Here is a 25674-nt window from a genome sequence, read left to right as displayed (position 1 = left end):
CTGGCAACCCTAGGAACAGGACATTTGCCAGTCGCGGACAAAGCTAAAAGCCCAAGGCCCTTATAGTTGCTGCAGGTTCACAGTTTTCATTCCTCCAGGCCTTTCCCTCCCCCAGTTTATCCAAGGCAGTATGGCAAGTCTCTGTTCTACACCACCCCATATGGTGTTTGCTTGCACCAGCTTTTTTTTATCTTTGTGTAGTGTATCTTTACCACGCAACTATCAAGCATATTCAAACAGTATAAGTGAAATGGAGTAAAAATGAGATTTCAACAGGATATAAATAGTAACAATAAAAACTAAGTATGGATTATTAAAAAGGCTATTACAAACAAGTTCTAAAAATAAAATATCACACAATGTACTGTGTTATAGTCCAAGTCAGAAAGTTGTTGATGTTTTGTGATGATTCTAAGAAGCTAGGAGGAAAATGTCATGGCAGTCTGATAAAGTTTTGACATTGGCAGGAAAATCTCAAGAGCAACCAGTGCCTTCAGTAAATGACTCAATTTCATCTTTGTTTCCATCGCCATTTGCAGGTGAAAGAATAACCCTTTGCCACTGATTTGTTTCTGTAACAAGCTTCAGGATACAATCATTTCTAGATATGTTCTCCCAGATCTAAAGATCTTCAGAACGTAGGAATGAAATTGGAAAAAAGCAGACATTTACCATGGCAAAGATGGGCATTTCCAACATTCACTGGAACACTTTAAAGGAAATGCCAAATGACTTTTATCTACATTACCTAATTGTTCTCCAGCAGTCGAAAAGGGCAAGCGCCCAATAGCACCTATAAGATTAACAAAATTTGCAGTAGGGTGTGAGCTGAGACTCATGAAAGCTCATACCCTACCACAAATTTTGTTAGTCTTATAGGTGCTACTGGACTCTTGCCCTTTTCTACTGCTACAGACAGACTAACACGGCTACCCATCTTGATTGTTCTCCAGTATTTCTGTAAATAAATGTCAACATTTAGTATGACAGCCGTGGAAGGTTACAGAATTTTGAAGAAAGGAATTGATTTTCAAATCTACCTTCCCCTGCTCCTACCCTAGATATTCCTGTTGGTAAAAGAATTCATAAATAGTTCATAAGGTCATGCGTTATAGCCCCTTGTATATTTGCAATTTTTTTTTAATTGCAGGAAGTTTATTTAACAGTTGTAAGATTTTGCAGTGTTCACAAGCTTAATCTAATTCATAAGGTTTTCATGGAAGAGAATACACACCTCAGAGACCCTTTATTTGTGCTCCTCTGCCCTTTAGTACTATTCAAAAACATCTCATGCATTCCCTCCCCCTTGTCCCCCATCCCGTTAGCTTTGATCTAGCCTATATTACAAGTTGAGAACTTAAAAGTGAAAGGTAAGAAAGTAAGCACCCCCATCAAAGGGGCAACCATCCTACACTCCGGAGCAGTGTCAAATAATCATGTTTTCATGCTTTTTTTTAAAAAAAGAAAATTGCCCTGATCTACAAAAAAAAGCACCAGTCAGTCTCCTTAGAGTTAATACGCTGAAACTCAGCTCTGCAGCTTAGCAGTCGGCCACACCCGCTGTTTCTTCCTTTTAAGTTTTCTATCGAAGACATCACTAGTGTCAGTGATCATTTCCTCCAAGGCCTGTTTGCAATCCCACAATTCTTGGGTGTATGGAATCCCCCATGAGGCCTGGTTCACAGAGAGAAGAAAGAGGCAGAGAGAGTGGAGGGTAGAACGCGCTGCACAGACAGCAGGCAGAGGAGGATTCCAGGTGGGAACACTTCCCTATGTCAAAAGTTCTCTCCAAAGAGAAAAGCCAGCTTAGTGAGCTGACAGAGATAGATGAGACTTTTCTTCCTCCTGTGCTGGTTGTCTGCTTGCGGGGAGTTTTATTATACAAAGAGACATTAAATACCGGACTGTATCCCCTTCAGTCAGAAGTGGTACATCCCATTCTACCACCCCCCCATCTCATTCTGCATGTGTGAACCAAGTCCCATTTTTTAAAAAATTCCAGGTAAGGTAATTTCCCAGAATCTATGTTTTTTTAGTTACGTTTCCCAACGGTCACAATCCAATGCAGAATTAAGCATACTTTCAGTCTGCTCCTAACTACGTTTACTCAGCAATAAATCCCACAGATTTTAGTGGAATTTACTTCTAAATAAGCATATTCAGGGTTATCATTAACAATGAAATCCTAAGCAGAGTTACTCCAGTCTAAGCCCATTGATTTTCAGTTGGCTTAGACTGGAGTAACTCTGCTTAGGATTTCACTGTAAGTCTATGATGACAAAACTAAGCCTATCATACTTTGGTCACATCATGAGAAGGCAAGATTCTCTGGAAAAATCAATAATGCTAGGAAAAGTAGAAAACGGTAGGAAAAGAGGAAGACCTAAAACAAGATGGCTTGACTCAATAAAAGAAGTCACGTCCTCCAGTTGGCAGGATCTGGACGTTTGGGAAGTCTTTCCTTCATAGGGTTGCCATAGACAGGAGGCGACTTGATGGCACATAACACACAGGTGTTCCAAACAGCCTCATCCCAGATGTGCTTACTCAAAAGTAAGTGACAGCGAATGTCAAAGTCAAATGAGACTTTGGGTAAGCTACAGGTAAAACTGCAGGCCTGTAATTTAACTCTAAAGAGCAGCCACAATTTCCCTCCTGCCCATTTGATTAGGATTGTGTTGCTGGGGGGGGGGGGGGAATTCAAGTTTGGAGGTTCAATCCTGACACTCCAGTGTCATCTGTAGCTTGACACGTCTCCCTGGACTTGCTTCTCTGTATCAAAACACACAGTTCTGAACACTTATATGGCATTCAAGTGACTCCCACTTTGTCCCACAGCTGTTCATGAGGGCCACTGATCCCCGGGAACAAAATGGGGGGGGGGTAGTCAGTGAACTGTATCTGGGAGGGGGAAGTGGTGGCGTCCAGTTCTATGAAGCCCATGGATGGGTCATAGAATCATAGAGTTGGAAGGGGCCATACAGACCATCTAGTCCAACACCCTGCCCAGTGCAGGATCAGCCAATGTGATACGCACTGCTGTGATATGCACTGCTGTGACTTATTTCTAAATAAACATGCCTGCATTGTTTCCCAAATCAGAACCACCACCACCCTAATCACTTTAAGCCTTAATAGGAAAATATAACCCAGCCACCTAGCATTACAGTCCCAATCCAAATCTCCCTCATCTTGGGGTGACTGCTGTTTAAGGGCAAATGGCGCATCTTGATTTCCACACAGAATTCAAGCATCAAAATTTACATCAAATTTCTGTTGAACTACAGCTGCAACGTTAATATGTATGTATGAAAAAGCACGTCTGTGCCTTGCGAAATATCATACTTTCTCATATACATGCACCAATATCTATATACTTGGTTTTGGAAGTATATTTTCAGAAATATATTTAGTGGAGGACGACTCTTATTTCAAAATTGAACACCTGAAACTTACTTCTACGATAGGGATCCATTCTCTGTTCCTCAATACAAAGAGTTCCTAGACCCATATTAAATTTTTAGTCTAGACTATTAAATAACTTGGAATATAAGATTTAAAAGAACTGTGTAAGTTTACTTTAAAACAAAATTTATCTTTTGTACAAGACATTGGAGTCTGTCTTGTACATTTCCATATGCCCGCCACCTAAATATTTTTTAAAAGTGAATTTCTTCTCATCTTGATATGAGAATATTTGTTCTGCTGATGTTCCTGACATCTTTTTAAATATATGCTGTGGCAAATTCAACATGAAAGTCTGCATCCTCATCTAAAATTTTTAACATCCAAGAAACACCAAACCCTTTTGAACCTCTCTTTCAAATGTGGTATTGCTCAGAGCAAATCACTGATACCCTTTTCTAATTTGTCTCTTCCCTTCAAGTTAAATATAACCCAATTTGAAAGTCTTCTATGGAGAAAGGGGGAAGGGGTGATGAAGATTTTTATGGCATTCAAACCACGGTCAATTCTTCCAGGAAGATGGTTTTCTAGTCAGGTTGTCAAATCTCAGTAAATCTAAACAGGATAAGGAAGGGAACATTTGAACCTTTCATTCATAGTTGTATATTCTCCAACACTCCTTGATCCATCTTATTTCCTTTTCCAAGGCATACATGGCTGCTGGAACTTTCGAAAAGCAGATCACCACAATAAATACGGATGATGGATCCAAGCCAAGGAGGCTGAGGAGTGAAATATAATAGACACCATGCCTATCATTCACAGCTGGAACTAAAAGGGCATCATCCTAGAGATTCTTTGCTCTCTATTTTTTTTTCAAATGAAGGTTTTGTGCCAGTCCCTGCCAGCCGATCCGTTTATATAAGACTGCCATGTTTGGGGGTTTAGAAATTTAGTCCTGGAACCACAGTCACTTTTGCAAGCATCGACTGTTCCGAATCCTCTTTTGTCTGGACTGCAATGCTTGACAGGAAGGCTCAGTGGAAAGGAAGAAAGGAAATAGCTCACATGTACCAAGAGCTCACAGGGTGATGGTCCGCTCCTCTGGGAGTTCTTTCATAACTAGGATGGCTTGATCTCCAACAGAAGACTCTGCAATAGTCCAGACATTGGTAATGCCTCCTCCTCCTCCCGCTGCTGCTGCTGTATCTGTGGAAGAGGAGTATGACGACAGTGGCCAGTGAAAGGTTTCTGTAGGGTGAGTGTATCTGTAGTAACTCTCCTGGGTGTAATCCCCAATGTCCAGAAAGATATTGGTTCTGATTGACGCTTTGGCACCACGCGAGGTACTCTTCTGGCGTTGCTCATGCGTGGCCTGGTGGCGGATCAAATGCGAGCTCTGGTTGAAGCTCTTCCCACATTCCGTGCATCGATACGGTTTCTCCCCTGTGTGGATCTTCTGGTGTCGGAGGAGTGTCGCCAGATCGTTGAAGCTCTTCCCACACTCCGAGCACTTGTACGGCTTCTCCCCGGTATGGATCCGCTGATGCCTCAGGAGGGTTCTGCGGTCACTAAAGGTCTTCCCGCATTCCATACATTCAAAGGGCCTCTCGCCTGTGTGCACTCGCCAGTGTGCTTCGAGGTTGGATTTGTCGCAGAAGCTTTTGCTGCAGCTGGAGCATTTGTATGGCTTCTCCCCAGTGTGGCTGCGCCAGTGCGTCTTAAGGCTATATTTATTATAAAAACTTTTGCTGCAGCTAGAGCAGTGGAAGGTTTTCTCTCGTGTCTCCACGTGGGTTTTCTGGTGTGTAATAAGGTTCGTGGTCCGGTTAAAGCTCTTTCCGCAATCTGGGCACTTATACGGTTTCTCTCCAGTGTGGATCCTCTGGTGTCTCAGAAAGCTTGTTTTGTCACAAAAGCCCTTGCTACAGACAGTGCATTTGTAGGGCTTTTCGCCCGTATGGATTCTTTGATGCACCTTCAGGCTTGACTTACGAGTGAAGCTTTTCCCACAAACTTTACACTGGTTCTTTCTCTTTCCTTTGTATACTTTCTGTTGGACCGGCATTCCGGGGAAGTCATTGCCCTGATTATCTGGGGATTTGTTTCTCCACATCTCTACTGGGTTTTCCTCCTGTCTCGCTGGTCCACTTCTGTAGTTCTCTTCTGCATCTTCATCCTCGGTTTCTTCGGACAACATGTCCCCTGGCTCCCATTCACTCTCACTCTCCCCATCATCATCTGGTAAAAGAAAGGCCGGGATCAATAAGGGTGCAGGGGAGATGTCAAGATGCAAAATAAGGGAGAGAGCACCAAAGTGATTTTTGAAGGGGCTGAAAAACACCTACAAATCCCTTGAGAAGACTTAAGCCTTGATTTTTCCATAGAGGACAACCCAGTGGAGATGGACTCCATTTAAAAAAAAAAAATTCCATTAACATAGAAAACTAGCATGTCAGGGGAGACGACTTCTATCTTAACCTTTTCCCTAGTTTTCTATGTTCAGGGAGTCTTTTTGTAAGGAGGAACATTCAGTCACTGAGAATGTGTAGTGGTAGTGCTTAGAATGTTGGGCTAGGTTTAGGGAGACCAAGCTTCAAATCCCCCCTTCTACCATGAAGTAAATTTCACTAGATTGCCTCAGGCCAATCATGAGAAAAGATGAGAAAATACGATAAACAGACAGACGATCAAATCTAATTCCAGGAGCACTTAAAAGATCAAGAAAATTTTCCAGGATACAAACTTTTGTGAGCCAAAGCTCACTTCATCAGATACAATATAAGCAGATACAAGATTCTTGTATCTGACAAAGTGAGCTTTGGCTCACAAAAGTTTATATCCTGGAAAATTTTGTTTCTTTAAGGTGCTACGGGACTCGAATTTTGTTCTGCTACTACAGACTAACACAGCTACCCACCTGAAACAGACAACCAAGGATCTCAAGGCTTCGTCCTGGATTTCCCCCTTAACTTTTCTGTAATAGGTACTTACTCTCAGTAGCTTTGGTTGGGAAAGAAACTCTCTCTTGGGATCCTCCTGGTAAAGCCTCAAGTGATTCTTCCAGCATGAGATTTTCCTGTTGAAAATTCTCTTCCGCAGTCACTGTCACCATCTCATCATCTTTTTTGGTGGGGGGGGGGAGGAGAAAGAGAATCTTGAAAACAGACCCTTTGGCAGAAAGAATCTTGTTAAAGAATCTGTAAGGCAGCTTACAACAAAAAGAAAAACCAGTGATGCTGAAACCAGTATAAACACATGATTAAAGAATGTGTTAAGTTCCCTGTTAGTTTCTGGACATGTGTTTGTTACTACCTTTCAAATTCTAAGCAGTTTGGAACTGGAATACTCCCAGATTAACTTACTTGGCTGTTTAGGTTATCACCCGAGTCCCTTATCTGTATGATGCCACGTTCTGAAGTTAGGCAAACAGGTATTGTAGAAAGGGCACCCTAGTTATGACCATCCTGCAAAAAAAATGTCACCTAGCACACTTTCTATAACATTTTCAGTGCCAGACCGAGACAATTTTCTCTTGTGCTATTTGGATTTAGCTTCTTGTCTAACTAGCTATGGATTGATTTTATCTGTGTGTTTTTTCTGTTTACTGGTTAGATGTTAATTATGTTTGATTTTTTGGGCATGGCTAATCAAAATTAAATTTAAAATACTATTTTAAAAGTTTTGGATATAGTGTGAGGAAAAACAATAGGTTTTTTAAAAATCTGCAGCACAGAACACTATCACATTTAAATGCAAAAATAGTTGTTAATTATTCACCTTCTCAAAAGACCTACGGAAAAGTAAAGTTTCATTAGGCCATCACTGAGAAAGCCCAGGTGAATTCCCCCTCAGTTCTACAATCTACTACAGTTCTACCACACTATAGATCAAGCCACATCTGATACAAGACAGGAAATTCCAGCAGGGAAGATGGGAAGGGGGAATGTATTCCTTGGTGGGTCAATACATAGCGACATCACTTCTTGAAGTAACGTTAATGTCACTGCGCTGGCCACGCGAGCGCTCCCACACTCCGCACAGGACCAATTCAGCCCATTTGGGGTCCAAATCAGCCCCAAACGAAGTGTGGGAGCGCACCCGCAGCCGACACGACGTCAGTTCCAGACGTGATGTCACTGCACCCCCAGGGAATACGCACATGACGTGTGTTCCCTGGATGCCTGCCGGTGGCGGGCAACCTCTGGGGGGCTTGCTACCTCCTACCAATCACTAGGCAATTGGCGGGTGAGAAGCAAACCTCTGGTGGGCACCTGGGAACCCTACCGATACAAGATGGAGGTCAGCAATCCCTCCCTGCACAGACTGTCTCGGCCAGCTGCTGTCTGATCTACTGCAAAGTACTGAGTCAGTTGTATGTAATGGTTGCCAGGTTGTACCTGGCAACTGGCAGGAAGGTTATGGGTAGGGGTAAGGACTGTAAAAGCCTCCGCACTGCTATGTCATTTCCAGGGGAAACCTGGCAGTAGTACAGGATAGCTTTGGGAATCATGAGAAACTCTATGGTAAAACCATAGTTTCCAGCAATTCCTAGAGCTGCCCTACCTCACTTCCAGGTTTCCCCTGGGAATGACGTAGTAGCACAGAGGACACCAACTTCTTTTCTCTCCTGATGCCACACTGAGCAGCAGCAGGCAAAAGCAGCTGCCAGTGGGAGTTTCCCACCATAGCAGGAGGCCTAGCAGCCCTAGTGATAGGTAGAATTGCCAACCTCCATTTTGAGGGCTGGAGATTTTGTGAGATTACAACGGATCTCCAGACTACAGAAATCAGTTCCCCTAAAGAAACTGGCTGCTTTGGAGTATGGACTCTACGGAATCAAATCCACCCTAACTTCCCCCCCCTCTCCAAACCCCGCCTTCCCCAGACTCCACTCCCAAATCTCCAGGAATTTCCCAACCCAGAGTTGGCAGCCCTAGTTGCAGACAAGAGACTGAAGTGCTCAGTTGACAGACAATTGGCCCACCCAAGAAACCCCACAATGCTCAGGCCCCAGATGGGCCTATCATGGATCTAAAGAAGTACCATTTGATTTCTTCCTCCACATCTCTGCCATCTGGTTCTCCTCCTGCATCACTGTCTCACTTTGATTCCCCATCTTCTCCTCCGCCTCTTTGCTTCCACTTCTGTCTGACGATAGCTCAAGGGGTTCTCTGACACTTTCCCCGTCCCACACACCACCGACTGGAACGCAGCCTGATAACATGCCAAGTTAAAAACAGAGCCTCAGAACAAATTCATTTCCAGAGTCTGTGGGATATTGTTGTTGGAATGTGGCTTATTTTAAATATTCATCTCATCATTCTGTAGTATATCTCATCATTCTACAAGGATGGCAAACCAGGATTAAAATACAATTCAGGTTAAATAGTAGAACACACTTAGGATTGCCAATCTCCAGGTGGGACCTGGAAATCTTCCAGAATTACAACTGTTCTCCAGATGACAGGGATCCACTCCCTTGGAGGAAATGGCTTTGGATGGTCGAGTGTATGCCCTTATGGCCCACTGAGGTCCCTCCCCAAACCCTGGCCTCCCCAGCCTCTACCCCCAAATCTCCAGGAATTTCCCAACTCAACATTGGCAACCCTAGAAATATATTAAAACAGTGCCTCCCCAAACTTGTTGAGGCCGTGGGCACTTCTCCCATGGAGGGGTTCAACCACAATATGGCTGCCATGGGGTAGAGGGCACAGCCAACAACAAATTGCCCCGCAAGAGAGCCGGGGTCCACCACAGGATGTTTGGAGGCACCAAGGCAAGGACTGCTAACAGGCTTGGAGAAAAATGTCCTGTCCCTTTACTGGAGGCTTAATGTGTGGAAATAAACCCACCTGACCACTAAGGTGATCTTTGGAAGTCCTGCTTTGGTTGCCTATGCCATCTAAGGTTAGACGGGGGGCAACCAGAGAACAAGCCTTTTTAGTCAAGACAACAAAACTGTGGACTTCCCTTCCCAGGAATATATGTTTGTCCACTTCTATGGCTATCTTATGCCAGTGGGTGAAGACTTTTCTGTTTTGGAGTGCTAAAGCTAAGCAGAAAGACCCTAAAGCTGCTCTGCCAGTAAAAGTTACTTAAAACAGAACAGGGTTTCCATTTAATATTTGTATTAGAGGTTTTCCAGATAAGAAAAAAAAACAGAAACCAAAAACAAAACGTAAATAAATAGAGCTTCTCAGGAATAATGTTTTGCCTGTGAGCCAGAATATTAAAGCACTGCAGAAAAATTCACGCAGAGGAAAACACTAAGAATATAGTTATATGTACGTTAAACTTAGGAAAATAGTTACAGCTCTTGGAGAAAAAGGCTAGAGTCTCCCCTCAGCCCATGCTGTGGTCCTGAGCCAAATTCAGCCCCAGTGCTCCACAGCTGCTCTGTGGCTGCAGGGAACACAAGTAGGTTTCTTGTAACCCGGATCCAAATCGTTAACATGTTTTATTTTATTTTTCTTCATTTATACCTCACCTATCTCCGCAGTGAGAATGAACGTGGCTTACGTCTTTCTCCTCCGCTCCATTTTTATCCTCACAAGAACAGTGTGATTAGGGGTTGCCAACTCCAGGTTCTGAAAATCATGGAGATTTGGGCGTAGAAATGTGGAGGGCAGGCTTCAGAGGGGGAAAGGGCCTCAACAGGGTATAATGCCATACAGCCCACCAAAGGAGCCATTTTCTCCAAGGAATATACTATTTTCTCCAAGGAATATATCTCTTTCATCTGGAGATCAGTTGTAATTCGGGGAGATCTCCAGACTCCACCTAGAGGTTGGCAACACTACCTGTGAGGGAGTAACCTGAGTGTGTGTGACTGGCCCAAGGTCAGCCAGGGAGGATCCATCACAGATTGGGGGACAGATTCTAGTCAGAAACACTAAATTGGCCGTTAGCCATGGAAGGCCCTTGCCCATGGAAGCTAGCTGGGCAATGGAGCCAGGGCACTGAAAAGGGAGTGCAAGCAAGGGATTGTCATCTGCTAACTCTCCTCTACCAACATGCTCCCCACTCCTGGATCTTGGGGACATCTTTGATTCATACCTCTTAGGTGTGTGCTGTCAGTCATTTTTAGGCAAGAGAAAATGAAGGCAACCTCGCAGGTTATAGAGATCCCCCACAACTGTCAAATACAGTAAGCGCTGATAGAATATCAGACCAGCATCTGGGAGATCCATGTTTGAACTGTTACTCTGAATGCTCCATGAGTGATCTTAGGCTAATCTCTCTCAAACTCTTTCCACTTCAGTTAATTTCATCATTCCCCAAACTGCATTGATTTATTTGCAACCCTCCACATCCTATTTTGTGCCATTAGTAGTGGGTCTGGTTTTATTGCGGCTTGTCTCTGGGTTTTCTGGGAACGCTTTTCCCCCTGATTTTTTTAAAAGCCATTTTTCACTTGGCACTTTCCCCCATACATAATCTTTATGCCAGCTTTTAGTGTTCATCCCGCTTCTGCCCCTCTCCCGCCCCCTGCCATCCTACTTCTTTGTGATTGGCCTCTCCCATCTATTCAACCACTCCCTCTTCCCTCCTTTCCATCCTTCTCCCTCCCCTCTTCCTTCTCCCCTTTCCTCTTTTTCTTTTTTTCTAAATCCAGCGTTGGATCGATGCACTGATGGTTTACAAGCATACAGAAGGTGCAGGATTCCCCATAGTTTTCATTGCTTTCATTTTTCCATGTCTCTAGGGGTTGGAATATTGTATAGGGGGAAGAACAGAGCATGAATTAGCCAATCAGATAAACAAAGAGAGGGCTGAGAGGGAAAATTTCCAGGAATAGCAAGCCTTTCAGTGTTCCAGCAATGCATCGATTTAGCATGTGCAAAAATTTAAAAAAAATTTAAAGGGCCGGCACAGTGACACCACCAATAGTGCCATTGGTGACGACAGCACCAGAGCACTTCAGTTCTGATTTATCTGAGTATAAAGCAGAATAAATAAAGTGACACCATACCATCATTACATGGAAGAGGCGTGGAGGGAACGTGGCCAAGCCGATTGCATTGGTTTAGGCTTGACTTCTTGAAAAATGAGTAGTAAATCTGGAGCGCAGAAAGGACTTTAGCCTAACCTATCCCACAGGGCTGTCATTTGAGGATAAAATGGAGGAGGAAGGAATAAGGTAAACCACTTTCAATCCCCATTAGAGAGAAGAATGAGGGAATGAATGACTGAATGAATAAAAGTTTACCTGCTGGTCTCTCCCCTTCAGAATTATGGTCACATCTCTCTTCTTTTTCTTCCAGCCAAGATATGAGGTCAGGTTTGGCCACCAGAGGGCCTTCTGAGGAAGGAGACAACACCAATTATTCCCGTCACTTTCAAGTACAAAAATGTTCAGGCATAGAAAGCTGGCCTGTTTCGCTGACATTGCTAGCACTCAGAAAGCAAAATTTTGACAAGGAATGGATCTACCCAGGCTAATTTAAGGGATAAAATACAAATTGGCTTGCAAACTGGCTACAGGAAGAAAGAGAAAAGCTTTCTTCCTTTTTGAGTGGTCTGTCTGTGGGCCCAATCCAAACATTCACACAGAAGCTATTGAAAGAGGGGAAACTTTAATCCCTTTGAATAACATGTAGGAAGGCCCAGTTCAGATCAGGCTGAAATGAGGGGAAAGGGGATTTGGGCTTTGAATAACTGGCAAGTAGGGGCCAATCATATGGGTCGGGGACTTTGCTTCTCTGCCTAGATACAGCAGTTCTTTTTAGGCTAGAGTATCATTCTTACACTTATGCATAGTGCTTGCTCGCATGCTGAATTTAGATAGAACGAGAGAAAATGGCACCGATCAGAAATGCATATGCAAGCCACACACACAAAATCAAAATGGCTGCCTGGCTCAAACATTTTCCCAAGGGTCATTTAAAAATTTCGTTCTGCCAACTGACCTTTGCCCCAAAATTCAGGCCTGGCACATAAATGACAAGGAGTCAGGTGGCAACAGTGTTCTGAAAGGCCACCACACATTCCAGTCTCTGATGAGAGAAGTATGGGAAGTAGGGTTGCCAAACTCCAGGTGGTCCCAGAGTCGCAACTGCTCTCCAGGCTACAGAGCTCAGTTTCCCTGGAGAAAATGCCTGCTTTGGAGGATGGATTGAATGGCATTATACTCTGCTGAGGTCCCACCCCTTCCCAAACCTCACTCTCTCCAGGCTCCACCCCCAAACCTCCAGAAATTTTCCACCTCATATTTGACAACCCTAGAATTGAGGGGAACCCCCGACTCACAACAGAATGCCATGAGGAATCCAGACACAAACTATGTAGACTTTAAGGTGTGAACTGGCTTTCCAGTTTCAAACCCAGGCTAATGGTGTTTAACTGTTCAAAGGATGTCACAGTGGGCCTAGAAGTTTCCTTCTTGCACTTTTAAGGTTGCCAACCTCCAGGTGCAGCCTGGGGTTCTCCCAGAATTACAACTGATCTCTGGATTGCAAAAACCTGTTGTCCTGGAGGCAAAACAGCTTTGGGGGGCAGGCTCTGACATCACATCTCTGCAGAGCTCCTTCCCCTCCCCAAATTCTGCCACAGACCACACTCCAAATCTCTTGAAATTTCCCAAGCCAGAAGTGGCAAATGGCAACCCTAAAGGGATCTGGCCACTATAGGCCTTCTTCATCATGAAACACCAATCAGCAAATATGGCTGGACAGCTAGTCAAGCTATCAATTTAAAATCTTTTGATCGAACAAAGGCTCCTCCTCCCAATTAACCAGGCAGCAATATTTTTTAAAATTAATTTTAAACTAGAATTTTCCATACTGGCAGACACCATATTAATAGAGAGGCATTCCCCTTCTCCCACACGCACAGGATCTACTCCACTGCTGCCCCTTCACTATGGAATTCCTAGGGTTGCCACCTCTGGCTTTTGAAAATTCCTGGCGGAGAGCATACATAATCTGTTAGATCTATTCAATAGTTTTCTGTATAAGGTTCTATGCACTATTAATTGTTCTTTTCTACTTCTTAAATAAAATCTTTTTTAAAAATCCTGGCGTTGCTTGAGAAGGGTGGAGGGGAGAGAGCTTAGGTAAAGGTAAAGGTAGGCCGAATCCACACTCACCTATTTTCCGTTTTTTTTAACGGAAAACTTCCGTGTGTCTCCAACCCGCAAATTTCACCTTTCTGTTCACATTCATGCTTAAACTGCGTATTCCTTGCGTGATCTACTGTTCACACAGCCGTTGGCAAAGATGTCTTAGTGGGCGGGGCTTAATCTTCCTCCCCAAATTTTTTAAAAAAATTTTTAAACAGAATTCCGTTATTTTGAAATCGCAATATACTGAAACATCAGCAAAGTGATATATCACATGCTGCTTTTCGTAGCGATTGGTTCATATTTCTGGCAGGGTACTTAAAAATCCTATAAAAAGGAAGCGCGCAGGAAAGATCTCTTTGTGGGTGATAGTGGCTGGTAGGATTCATTATCATGGATCCCATAATAGCTCTGATGGCGCAAGCAGTTTTGATCATTGCGCAAGAACATTTAGCGGAATTTCGATATTACATTAATCAGATTTTTTTTAAAAAAAGGACAGAAAACGTGGGGTGGTCCACATCGCGCCACTGAGGATAGAATTCTGCAGACCACTTTCCCCAGCAACGAGATTTTATTCTGGCAACATCAAAATAATGTTTTCAACAGAACAAAGTAAGCTATGAAATCCCAGAGTTCATGGAGTACAGAGCATTTGCGGGGACAATAAGACAATCGACGTGTTAGGAACGGGTTTCCTATACAGGGTAGAGAAATGGAAGTGGGGGTGGTTTAAAGAAAAGGCGCTTGAAATCCGCTTCTAGGCATTCACGTCCACCGTGCAACTCCCGCAAGAGACTAGTAATTGGTGATGAAAACCAAACCGAAAGCGAAGCGAGAGAATTGTGGAATGGAAAACAGGTAGTGTGAACAGCACTCAGATTTGCGCAAAAAAAGTTGGAAAACTGCGGGAAAATTTATGTAGTGTGGATTCGGCCGTAGTCCCCTGTGGAGGGGAGAGAGCTTAAGTGAGGATATTATGCCATAGAGGGTAAACCTCCAAAACTGCCATTTCCTCCATGGGAATTGATCTCTGTAATCTGGAGGCTAGGGCCGTTTCCACACGGCTTACCTCTCTTCGTAATGTCCCGGTAGATCACGCAAAAAACGCAGAAGATCGCGTTTTCTTGCGCGAGATTTGCACGATGTCATGTGACGTCACGCAAATCTCACACGAGGAAACACAATCTTCCACGTTTTTTGTGTGATCTACCAGGACATTACGAAGAGAGGTAAGCCGTGTGGAAACGGCCTAGTTTTAATTCCAGAACACCCCCACCCCAAGGCTGGTAACTCGAGAAACTCCCTCATACAGGCAGGCTTCCCTGAGACCCAGCTGTCCTAGAAGGCCTTTCGAAGGAACATGATTGCTTTATACCCAGGATTATTAATGTTTCCTGAATAAGAATGATTGTATCAAGAGTGAATGATTTTTATTTTTAATGCATGCTTGAATTTCGTGATCTTTGCCACCCTGAGCACTTTTTAAAGAGACATTCTTTAAAACAAATCCAATGCAAAGCAACTGCCAGCAGACCCAGAGAAAGATGTCATGTCTTGTCCCTTGACTAGAAGCTTAACATGGAGTAGCTGCAGCTTTTAATAGCAAGGAGGTAAGGAACATCACATTAATTCTTTATTTAAGTAACAACATTTTTTTAATTTGGCAACCTGAAAGGTAACAATTACACAATAAAAACAAAATAATGCAACTGGCGGGTGGGTGGGGGAGGGAATATACAAGCAGTATGTTGGAATTATTTTTTTCAAGTTTCAGTAAGCACCAGATTTCTTGGGGTCTATCAAGGAAGAGCAAAGAGGTCCTTACCCAGAGAGGCCACATTCCCATAGTTCTCCACCATGACTTCTCGGTACAGAGCTCTTTGGCCTGGATCCAGCAGACCCCACTCTCCCTCCGTAAACCGTACAGCCACCTCCTCAAAGGTCACTGGCCCCTGAAGATAGAAAGAAAGAGAAGGTGTGGTTCTCCTCACATGGCTCAACCGAAGACATCTGCTTTACAATGCCAGATAGGACCCTATTGTCTCCTTGAGTCACCTGGGCCGATTCCAGACGACTAACCTTAAGTCGCCTCATGCCGCCCTCTTCCGGATCGCGACGGGGAAAATGCGAAATATCGCGTTTCCTCGCGCGAGTTTTGCGCGTCGTCGCGCAAAACTCGCGCGAGGAAACGCGATATTTCGCATTTTCCCCGTCGCGATCCGGAAGAGGGCGGCATGAGGCGACTTAAGGTTAGTCGTCTGGAATCGGCCCTGACCCCAGTTTGGGAGGGAGCAGCGGTGACCCAGGGGTGGAATTCAAGGTGGGGTCAGCCTACCCTGCTGGCCAAGCCTTCCTAGTTATTATTATCCTGAGGTCTCCTTTAACCTTTAGTTGTGTTTGACAAACAGAAAACAACAGAAATACTCAGAAAATGTCTAGATTTGAAAAAAAATTGAATTAAAAGATTATCTGTTTAGGTTTATGACAGGTCCCCAGTGCCATATGGATGCCTGCCCTTTACAACAATGTGATTTGCAGAGATACTTGTTTTGTTTTTAAGATTATCTTTCATCTCTGACCTACATGGTCTTCTACCAGATTCCAGTAGACTTCAACAACATCCGCCAGAGCTTGGACTGGTCCATACAACAGAACCTGCGCGATGGACAGAAAGGCACCACCTCATACCAAAAGGACTCTGACAACCACACGTATCTGCATGCTTCCAGCTACCACCCTGAGCATCTCTCACAATCCGCTGTCTACAGCGCAAGCACTGTGTTTCAACCATATCTGCTCCAGTTCTCAGGCAGAACATCTCACTTGAAGGATTTACAGCGTGCACTCTTGGGATTACAGGGTTCACCCAATGAAGTGAAGGGATAGGCTGACAACACCAGATTGAGTCTCAAGAATACTCTCCTACAAGACTGGTCCAAGAAAGAACACCAGAACACCACCAGTTGTCACCTACAGCTCCCAGTTCAAACCAGCCCAACAGATCATCTGTGATATACTGCCCTGCCTGGATAAGGAAATTTCTCGCTTGCAGGCCTTTGGAGGCAGGCCTGTCCTTGCTCACTAGGCAGCCCCCTGACTAAGCTTCTCACCTAAAGATGTACCTCCTATCAGAGACACAAATCCAGCAACCAAACCCTGCAACAAATTCAGTTGCCAGTGACACTCAAGCAATGCTACTACAGGATCTCATATATCATTCTGGCTGTTCCACTTGCTCCAATGGAATAGATGCCATCCTGTGCCAACAGTGCTCTTCTGCCCCCTGCACTGGGCAAACATGCAAAAGAATAAATGGACACAAATCTGATGTTAAAAGTCACTTTTTTTTAAAGTGAGGGGAACAATTCAGTCTTCGAGGGCATTCTCTTACTGACCAGAAAGCCGCTATCCTTCAGCGAAAGAGCTGCAGAGCGGTTGGACTGGGGTTTGTTAAGAGGTTTGATATAATCTCTCCCCTCCCTTGACTGGGCCAGGGATTTTTCTCTCACTATCAGATTTAGCTATCCTAACAAAACATTCCCTTCTTCAAACGTTGCTCTTCTGCTCCACCACAACTGCCCCCAAAACTAACAAAACTTGAGACTGTATTGTTGAAGGCTTTCACGGCCGGAGAACGATGGTTGTTATGGGTTTTCCAGGCTGTATTGCCATGGTCTTGGCATTGTAATTCCTGACGTTTCGCCAGCAGCTGTGGCTGGCATCTTCAGAGGTGTAGCACCTCTGAAGAGGTTTCTGTCTTTTGGTGCTACACCTCTGAAGATGCCAGCCACAGCTGCTGGCGAAACGTCAGGAACACGGCAATACAGCCCGGAAAACCCACAACAACCAAAACTTGAGACTCCCCATCCATTACAGTGTTACCTCGCTTGGTACAACTAGCAAGTGGTCTCTGTATTTTTCTTGATTAGATTAGATTGGAATTTTACATCATGACATTTTATTGCATGTTTCATGATCCCTTGCCCTTTCTAATTGTGGGTAGTTTTCCATGCCAACCTCCTACATAAAATTACCCGCCTAGAGAGAGGATCCACTCATTGCCCATCAGGAATTAGGCACAAGCAAGACATGAAAGCAACACCCTTCTACCATTATTGGCTAAGAGGGATCAAGGTACACTGCCTCTGAACAAGGAGGTTCCATTGACTCAAGTAGGGTTACAAACCTATCCTCCGTGCCGTGCCTAATTCCCACTTTAAAGCCATTCAAGAGCAGAGCCCATAAGAGGGCTAAAGCTTCCTTCTGTTGTTGCTTCCTAACAACGGATATCCAGAGGTATAGTGCTTCTGAACATGAAGGATCTACTTAGTGATTATCACTGTAGCAGCAGATATCCTCTGACCTACATACACCCCTGTTTATGAGCCTGGGCCTAGTGAGGCCTAGTGGCTCTGGGGAAGCCTGCACTAGAGTGACTGCAGGGCCTACACTTCCCAGGTTCCCTTTGGCCCCTGTGATTAGGTAAGAGGGGATTCTGAAGGAAAAATTGCACTAGTAGGAAACTCTCCACAAACAATAGGACAGAGCTCAGGGTTTGATAATGATCCAGAAAGGGTATCAAGCCTGGGATGTAGCTTTCATCACTATCCTGAAAGGGGCAATTTACAGAATGCATGGAACAGGCACCTGATAGAGCTTTTTTTAAAAAACTTGATTTCTTTTCGACAAGCACCAACATGCTCACCAGCTCCTCTGCCTCTTCTTCTTCCTGTTGCCTCTGTCGGAAACCTTCGGCCACACGACAGATCTTGGAGCTGCTCTCCCTAACCGAGTTCTCCCGGGTCCAGAACTGCTCTGGGACGTTCTCCTTCGTGGGCCACTCCAGATTTGGCATCTGGTGTTCTTGTTCATTTAAATGGACAAGGTCCTCCTTTGAGAAAGCTTCCCCAGGTTTCCCCCAGCCTCCCACACTACCCCCTGCCTGGGTGGCAGGTGGGCCTTTCCCCGCCACCACGTTTTGCTCTTCCGTTTGCACTTCGCGTTCCAGGGCTGCCTCCGGCTGCAGGCCCAGGGCCAAAGGGTCCCCCTGTTCAGCCCTCATTCTCAAGGCAGACACTGCCTGTGGGGGAGACAGCTTCTGAGCCCTACAGAATCAATGAAGCAACTCTGCCAGCTTGTATACGCTCCAGGCAGGCAATTATTTCGGAAGGTTCTGTCTAGCAAAAAGGGTTTCTCCCTGTAGGACCGAGAGACAAACACCATGAATCAGAGACTGCATCCAGATGTCAGGAAGAAAACTCAAAATTAGTTTGTAACGGGCACGCGTCTGGACGTCTGATTTGTTATTGGGCTTGGCTGCTCCCCCCCGGCCCATACTAGACCACAATCAAACATAATGTTTTAGGAAGTCTTTGATAGACACACGGTTATGAAATCTGCATGCACGTGCTTCAACCAACTTTTTTAAGGGGAAAGGGACACAGAAAGAGGGAAAACGGTGACCAGATACCCAATGGGGCAGTTGGGGTAAATCTTTCACATCTACATTAAATCCTGAGCATCTCCAGCTAAAGGATCATAGAGATTGGAAAAGAGGAACCACTATGAGGCTCAACGGATCAACGGTCTGACTTGAGGTATGGCAGCTTCTGCCTGGGTTAACCGGGGAGGGTGAGTGCCCATTGGAGGAGGACGCACCCTGAAGCCTCACTCTGGCGGATGATCCCGTACTCCACAGTGCCTCCCCAAAGGGAACCTTTGCCTGCACAGGCACTGTCCCCTGAACCCAGCAGTAAGGCTGTCAACTCCAGGTTAGGAAGTTCCTGGAGATTTGGGCGTGCAGCCTGGAAAGGGTGGGATTTGGGAAGGAGAGGGATTTCAACAGGGTATAATGCCATAAAGTCCATCCATTTTCTCCAAAGGAACTGACCGCTGTTGTCTGGAGACAAGCTGCAATTCTGTGAGATCTCCAGCCCCCAACTGGAGGTTGGCAGCCAGGGCCCCCAAGCCAGGAGGCCCCAGCACGGGCCCACCAGCTGCCAAACTGCCGAGATCTCCCCCAGGATCAGAGAAGGTGAAGAACTAGGGCAGAGGCCTGGACCGGGCTCAGGAGTGCACACCTGGCAGCCCGAAGCCTGCCTTCTGTTAAGGAAGCACCAGAAGAAACGGGGATCTGGGCCCTGAGTCAGGAGCTGACTCGGCTTGCCAGATGAGTCTAACCCTGGACCCAGCATCGCCTACAGAGAAACTCACTATATAAACCTGCGGTGAGGGTGGAGCCAGTGTGGGATCAACTTGTCTGCTGGCTGAACAATTGCAGAAAAGGAGATCCATTAGGAACTTTAGCAATTAAGACAATCCAAAGTAGGGTGATCCTTGGTAGCATATTTGGGGGGGGGGGTTGGTGTTGGGAGTGTGTAGGGTTGCCAACCTCCAGGTGGGGCCTGGAGAGCTCCCACAATTGCAGCTGGTCTCCAGGTTACACAGATCAATTATCCCAGAGAAAATGGCTCTTCTGGACAGTAGAGTGTATACCCTGCTGAGCTCCCTCTCCTCCCCAAACCCCATCCTTCCCAGTCTTCACTCCCAAATCTCCAGGAATTTCCCAACCAGGAGTGGCCAGCCCTAGATGTAAGTCTGAACAGGTTGAAGATTGGTTATTTTAAAGATATTCCCCCCCACCACCCCGCAAAAAAACCAATACATGAGGGACTGCAAAATGCAACACCTCATCCATGTTCATTTTGTCCCGGCAACAATTGACTACCCCTGATTTATGCTGCACTTTCTAGTCTTCAGAGTATGTGTAATGACCTAGAATTGGAAGGTCTCTTAGAGGCCCTCCAGTCCATCCCCTGCTCACTGCAGGAAATCCAGAGTATTCCTGGCAAAGAGAGGTCCAATCTCTGCTCCAGTAGGGGGGAGAGACCTTCCCCGCAATAATTGGCTTCAACGCCAAACTGTTCTTACAGTTTACCTGTCTGTAACTTAAGCCCATTTCATCGAGTTTGGCCCCCTTCCATGAGTAACTCACCCTTTCAGGGTAAACGTACTCACTTCCTTCATGTAAGCCTGTTTTCCCAGATCCACCTTCCCTCCTGCCACCTTCATTATCACGTTCTGAAACTCTTCCAGTTACTATACATCTTTTTTAAAGTGTGGCATCTAGAACAGAATTCAGGGCTCCAGATGAGGTCTGACTTACATGGAATAAAGTATAACTATTGGGAGTGGGATACTCTGCATCCATTACTGCAGCCTAACATTGTGTTTGCCTTTTTTGCTGCTGCATCACACTGCTGGCTAACTTTCAGTTTGTGATCAACCACAATCCTGAGATCCTTTTCACTTGCATTCCAGACAAACCAGGTATCTCCCCTGCCCATCCTATACTGGTCCACTGGATTATTTTCAGCAAAATGCTGAATTTTCCATTTCTCTTGGTTTCCCCAAGGTGTCCATTTTCAGACATTAGCGCACTTAAAACATTAAAACAATATTTCTAATGTATAAATAAAATTTAATAATACAGTAAAAACATATAGCCATTATCTATAGATTCATTTGGTTAGGTTTCCAGTCTATAAAGCTTATTTTGAATTTTATGTCTCGCAAGGCGTTAGCTATCCCTCCCAGTTTTAGTTTCGTGTACATTGTCTCAGTGTCATCCTTACAACAACTCTGTAATGTAGATCAGTGCTGTTATCCCCGTATTGCTGAGGGGAGATGGAGGCTGTGAATGCCCTGCCAAAGGTCACCTAGTGAATTCACAGGATCCTCACCCTCCTCCAGGGCTTTGGGGGTGGGGCAAGGGTGGACATGATGTCACACTACCTGTTGATGTCACATCCAGGCAAAAACCAGCGGGATGACATCACATATGAGTTTTCGCCTGGATGTGATGTTAGCATGCAGTGCAACCTCACGTCTGCCCCACCCACTGTTCTCCCATCAGCCACAGAGGTGAGAGCAGGGGGACAGCGCCAGCAAAACACCTGCCTGAAGCAGACAAATCTCTATTTTAAGCAGAGACCGCCCAGATCTCAGCTCCTGGGGCTTGGCTACCTGTCTTCCTCTCCACATGGGGTATAAAACACACAGATTTAGGGCTGCATTAAAATTAGCACAGGGCCATCATTTTTTTTTTCTTAAAGTGAAAGCCACGTAACAGAAGATCTGCTACTGCACCCTTGAATCACATTGCATTTTTATTTATAGTTTTAAGTGGGGAGCCTGTGTTGGTCTGCAGCAGAACAGCAGGATTTGAGTCCACGGGCACCTGAGAGAGCTTTTCAGAGTCTGACGCTCCAACTCTCTAAAGCTTATACCTTGAAAATCTTGTCGGTCTCTAAGATGCCACTGGACTTATTTTTATGTGCGTATGTATTTACTTCATTTATACTATGTAATGGAATAACATCATATGTAATAATATATATTTACTTTATTTCTTTCTCCCCGGTGGAGACCTGAAGTGGCTTACAGCATTCTTCCCTTCTCTATTTTATCCTCACAACAACCCTGTGAGGTAGGGAAGGGTGAGAGAGAGGGAGAGAGAGAGAGAGACTAGCTCAAGATCATCCAGCAAGCTTTCACAGCAGACTGGGGATTCAAACCTGCGTCTCCAACATCCTAGTCAGACTTGCCAACACCCCACTAAAATTCATTTCCAAGCAAAGCTCTGAAATTGACGGAACACATCCACAGCATTTAAGCCCTGAACAATGCTGTGTTCAGTGCCCTCCCTTAATTTTAGTCCTCTTATTACTGGGGGGAAAGCTGTGAAGATATTTATACAACATGTAAAATTAACATGTTACTAGGGTTGCCGGCCCTCAGGTGGTGGCTGGAAATCTCCTGGAATTAGAATCGATCTCCAGGCCACAGAGATCAGTTCACCTGGAGAAAATGGCTGCTTTGGAGGGTAGACTCTATGGAATTATACCTTGCTGAGATTCTTCTCCTTCCCAAATCTTTCTCCAGGCTCCACTCCCCAAATCTCCAGGAATTTCCCAATCTGGAGCTGGCAACCCTACGTGTTACACTTTAAATATTTTGTGTACTCAGTATAAGTCCAATAAATATGGTAAATTGGATCCTAATCAATAAGGGCGTTGGAAGATATTCTAGGGAGGAAATACAGGAAATTTCAATTCACATTTTCCAGAAAATATCCTGAAACAATTCCCAATTAAATTTTTAATTAACTTCCTGCCATCCCTTCCTAGAATATAGCAGTTAAGAATATCAGCCAGAATTTTATCTTGGAAAAGCTTACTAAGTGGATTTAGGATGATATCCAAACAACACTTTCAAGGGATTAAGTCTCATTTAATAAAATGGGAGTCACTTATGAGTAGACCTTCTTAGGATTGCTCCAGCAATTGTTGTCTAAGTCAGCTGCCATCTTTAAAGAATAATCCTATGTTATTTAAAGACTGCTAAACTGAAGTAGATACTTTAAACACTTAAAAGCATACTTTGAGAAATGCTCAGATTACAGAAACTGTGCAGCAAGATCCCATTTATTACTTCTGAGTAATTACCGCTTAGTAATTTGCTTAGCCTTGCAACCACAAAGAACTAGCCTAGGCACGTCTACTCAGGAGAAAGACCCACTATGTTACGCGGAGCTTGCTCATGGGTAAGTGTGCCTGGGAGCGCAGCCCCAAGTCGTTAATTGATTAAACTTGCACTTATTTGTGAAAAACAGTGATGTTTTTAAGAAGTCCTTGTGTTTCAAATATTGTTTTATGAAAATAATTCACCACTCAGTTAATCGGGTGCACCATCTTAACCTGTTAGAAAGGATTTAACCTAACTTCTTGTGATTGAGCACTGCAGCCCTAACTTTAAATGCTTCAAATCCAGCTGTGTAAACTAATGTTTACACACCTCAGTGCAGCGAGCCCATTTACATTCCAGATGTAGAGAAGGACATATCGGATCACGCCAAAAATCCCTTTACTCCAGTTTACTGCTGCCTGGAGTTACTACCTTGATGCCCCTGGAAGATGTACAAACAGGGCAGAGAGGACAAAGCTCTGCCTTCTTACTGCCTTCCAGCAACTAGCATTCAGCGGTACACTGCCTCTGAAAATGTAGGTTCTTCTTAACTTGTTTTTGCAGATAGACTCAATCTCTGTTAATCTTATCTAAAGCCGTAAGAACAGAGAACAAAGAATCCGTGTAGTCTAGTATCCTGTTTTCAACTGCCAGTTCTAGAAAACTCTCCATCAGGGCATGACAATTGATGGCCCTCCCCTTTTTCTTTTTACCCAGACTTCTGGTATGCAGAGGTATACTGCCTCTGTACAGGGGGGATCCACACGGCTCATTATTGTTGTTGTTATATCCCCCCTTCTTCCCCAACAGGGACCCATACATCATTCTCCTCTCCTGCAGTTTATTCTCACAACAACCCTGTGAGATAGGTTAGGCTGAGACTGTGACTGGCCCAGAGTCCCCTAGTGAGCTTCCATGACACGGGAGGATTCAAACCTGGGTCTCCAAGATCCTTTTTTGACACTCTAACCACTACACTATGCTAATGGCCTCTGATAGACCTCTCGGTGTGTATTTGTGGAAAGGATCTTGGAACTAGTGAAAAAAGCCACCTCTGTGTCTTTTTTGAGGGGGAGGGGACCTCCCACTCGGTCTCCTTGCCTGCCCCCATCCCACATCCTCATAATCAACAGCTCTTTCTGCTCCACCCCACCCACCCCCCATCCCCATGAGCTGGCCATGTTGGACGTTGGCCATGTTTACCTGTGGATTAAATCTGGAATTAAGCCGGCACCCAGTTCTCACAGGAGTTTCCCACCAGCTCTCTCCCACCTCATTCCCTCCCTTTCCTCTTCCCAAACACACTTTCAGCTCACCTGATCCTTTCCAGCCACAGTGACCCCCCAACATTGGACTCTTTCCCAGGCAAAAGGAGGGGGGTGCGGTGAAATGCAGGAAGTGACTTAACCCAGTTTACAACCCTCCTTCCTTGATGCCACACTAGGCACACCGACTCGGTCAGCTTAACCCTTCGAGAGGATTTCTGCAGGAAACCAAATTCCAGAACGGGAAGTCAATCTAGAGTGAGCCAGCCGCAACAACAGCAATGAATCTTTCAGTACCTTGGAAACTTCACAGGTTAGCTGTCACGTTTTCCTCCATGGACTCTTGTGATACAATAAATCTGTGAGTCTTTAGGGTGCCCCATTAAAGTTGTCAACATCCGGGTGGGACCTGGTGTACTCCCAGGAAAACAACTTACCCCCAGACTACAGTGATCAGTTCCCCTGGAGGAAAAGGTAGGTTTGGAGTGTAGTCTCTATGGCATCACATCCTTGATGAGCTCCCCAAACCCCATCCTCCCCAGGTACCAGTCCCAAATGTCCAGGAATTTTCCAAGCCGCCCAGTTCCCAAACTCATTGTTCTTTACACTCGAAAACAAACAGATTCTTACATCCCCCACTTTCCTAGAAGAGAAAAAAAGAAGAGAGAATGTAGCTAATGCTGAGTTACATTATAGCACAGGCTGACATGATACAAAGGCTCCCTTCAGACTCTCTAATTTCAGATCAACTCCAAGCTATCGATTTCCTCGTTTCAGTCTTCTGGATCCATCACCTATTTCTACAAAAAAATATGGTGAATATTGACAGTCCCAGACACAATTGTAGAACACACTGGGGAAATAATATTTGTGGCGTTTCTGTCCTGCTTCATGAAACTCCTCAAGGTGGCAGACAAAAGTTCAATCTGCAACTACTGAAACAAATAATTTTAAAGAAAACAGTTGCTGCCTCATCATAATCTCATCTCGGCTGTCAACTCTCTCCTCCTATGTGCCAGTAATACCAACCTACTTGACAAGACTGTCATAAAGTTTACGAGATAATACTGTATATCACTTTGAGCACTGAAAACACCATATAAACGGCAAAATTAGACAGTGTCTTGATTAGTGGGAAAATAGGCTTCTGTTTCTACGATTCACGAACATTTCCCCAGTCCAGTGCACTGAACAGTGTTACTGTTCTCTGTAACAAATCATTCGTTATTTGTCGCCCTCCTTCTAAAGTGAAAGGGGGATGAATATCCTATCTTACCTCATAACAGCCCTGTGAGGTAGGTAAGCCTGAGATACTTTGAACACTCTGGAGCTGCACAGATAAAACAATAATTTGGATTTCCCAATTGAAGTCCTTATCCACTGCACCACCCTGTCTCTCAGATAGGGTTGCCA

General features: G+C 44.8%; 1 protein-coding gene across 2 annotated transcripts; it reads right to left on the bottom strand.

The window, feature by feature from the left end:
• Positions 1-885: 885 nt before the first annotated feature.
• LOC129327136 (zinc finger protein 260-like) lies at positions 886-24391 on the bottom strand. Of its 2 annotated transcripts, none has more exons than XM_054975597.1 (7): positions 24313-24391; positions 18177-18668; positions 15297-15423; positions 11618-11710; positions 8452-8622; positions 6400-6528; positions 886-5646 (listed from the first exon to the last, which is right to left on the bottom strand). In XM_054975597.1, the coding sequence occupies exons 2-7, from the start codon at positions 18531-18533 to the stop codon at positions 4487-4489; spliced, it is 2037 nt and encodes a 678-aa protein (XP_054831572.1). In that variant the 5' UTR covers positions 18534-18668; positions 24313-24391; the 3' UTR covers positions 886-4486. The 2 variants fall into 2 exon arrangements, with proteins under 2 accessions (XP_054831572.1, XP_054831574.1); XM_054975599.1 differs by having other exon boundaries at positions 11618-11707.
• Positions 24392-25674: the final 1283 nt, after the last annotated feature.

Source organism: Eublepharis macularius, chromosome 4 (genome assembly GCF_028583425.1).
Source record: "Eublepharis macularius isolate TG4126 chromosome 4, MPM_Emac_v1.0, whole genome shotgun sequence".
In the NCBI taxonomy this organism is placed as follows: domain Eukaryota; kingdom Metazoa; phylum Chordata; class Lepidosauria; order Squamata; family Eublepharidae; genus Eublepharis; species Eublepharis macularius.
Note: the sequence above shows the minus strand (reverse complement) of the source record. Positions and strands in the feature narration are given on the sequence as shown.

Bases quoted from the DNA above. Each gene is read 5' to 3' on its own strand.
- LOC129327136 (XM_054975597.1), bottom strand. From the start codon at position 18,533: ATGAGGGCTGAACAGGGGGACCCTTTGGCCCTGGGCCTGCAGCCGGAG. The intron at 8,623-11,617 runs GTAAACTTTTAT...GCATGTTATCAG, and splicing joins TGAAGGGGAGAGACCAGCAG to GCTGCGTTCCAGTCGGTGGT. The intron at 5,647-6,399 runs GTAAGTACCTAT...TTCTTTTACCAG, and splicing joins CCCAACCAAAGCTACTGAGA to ATGATGATGGGGAGAGTGAG.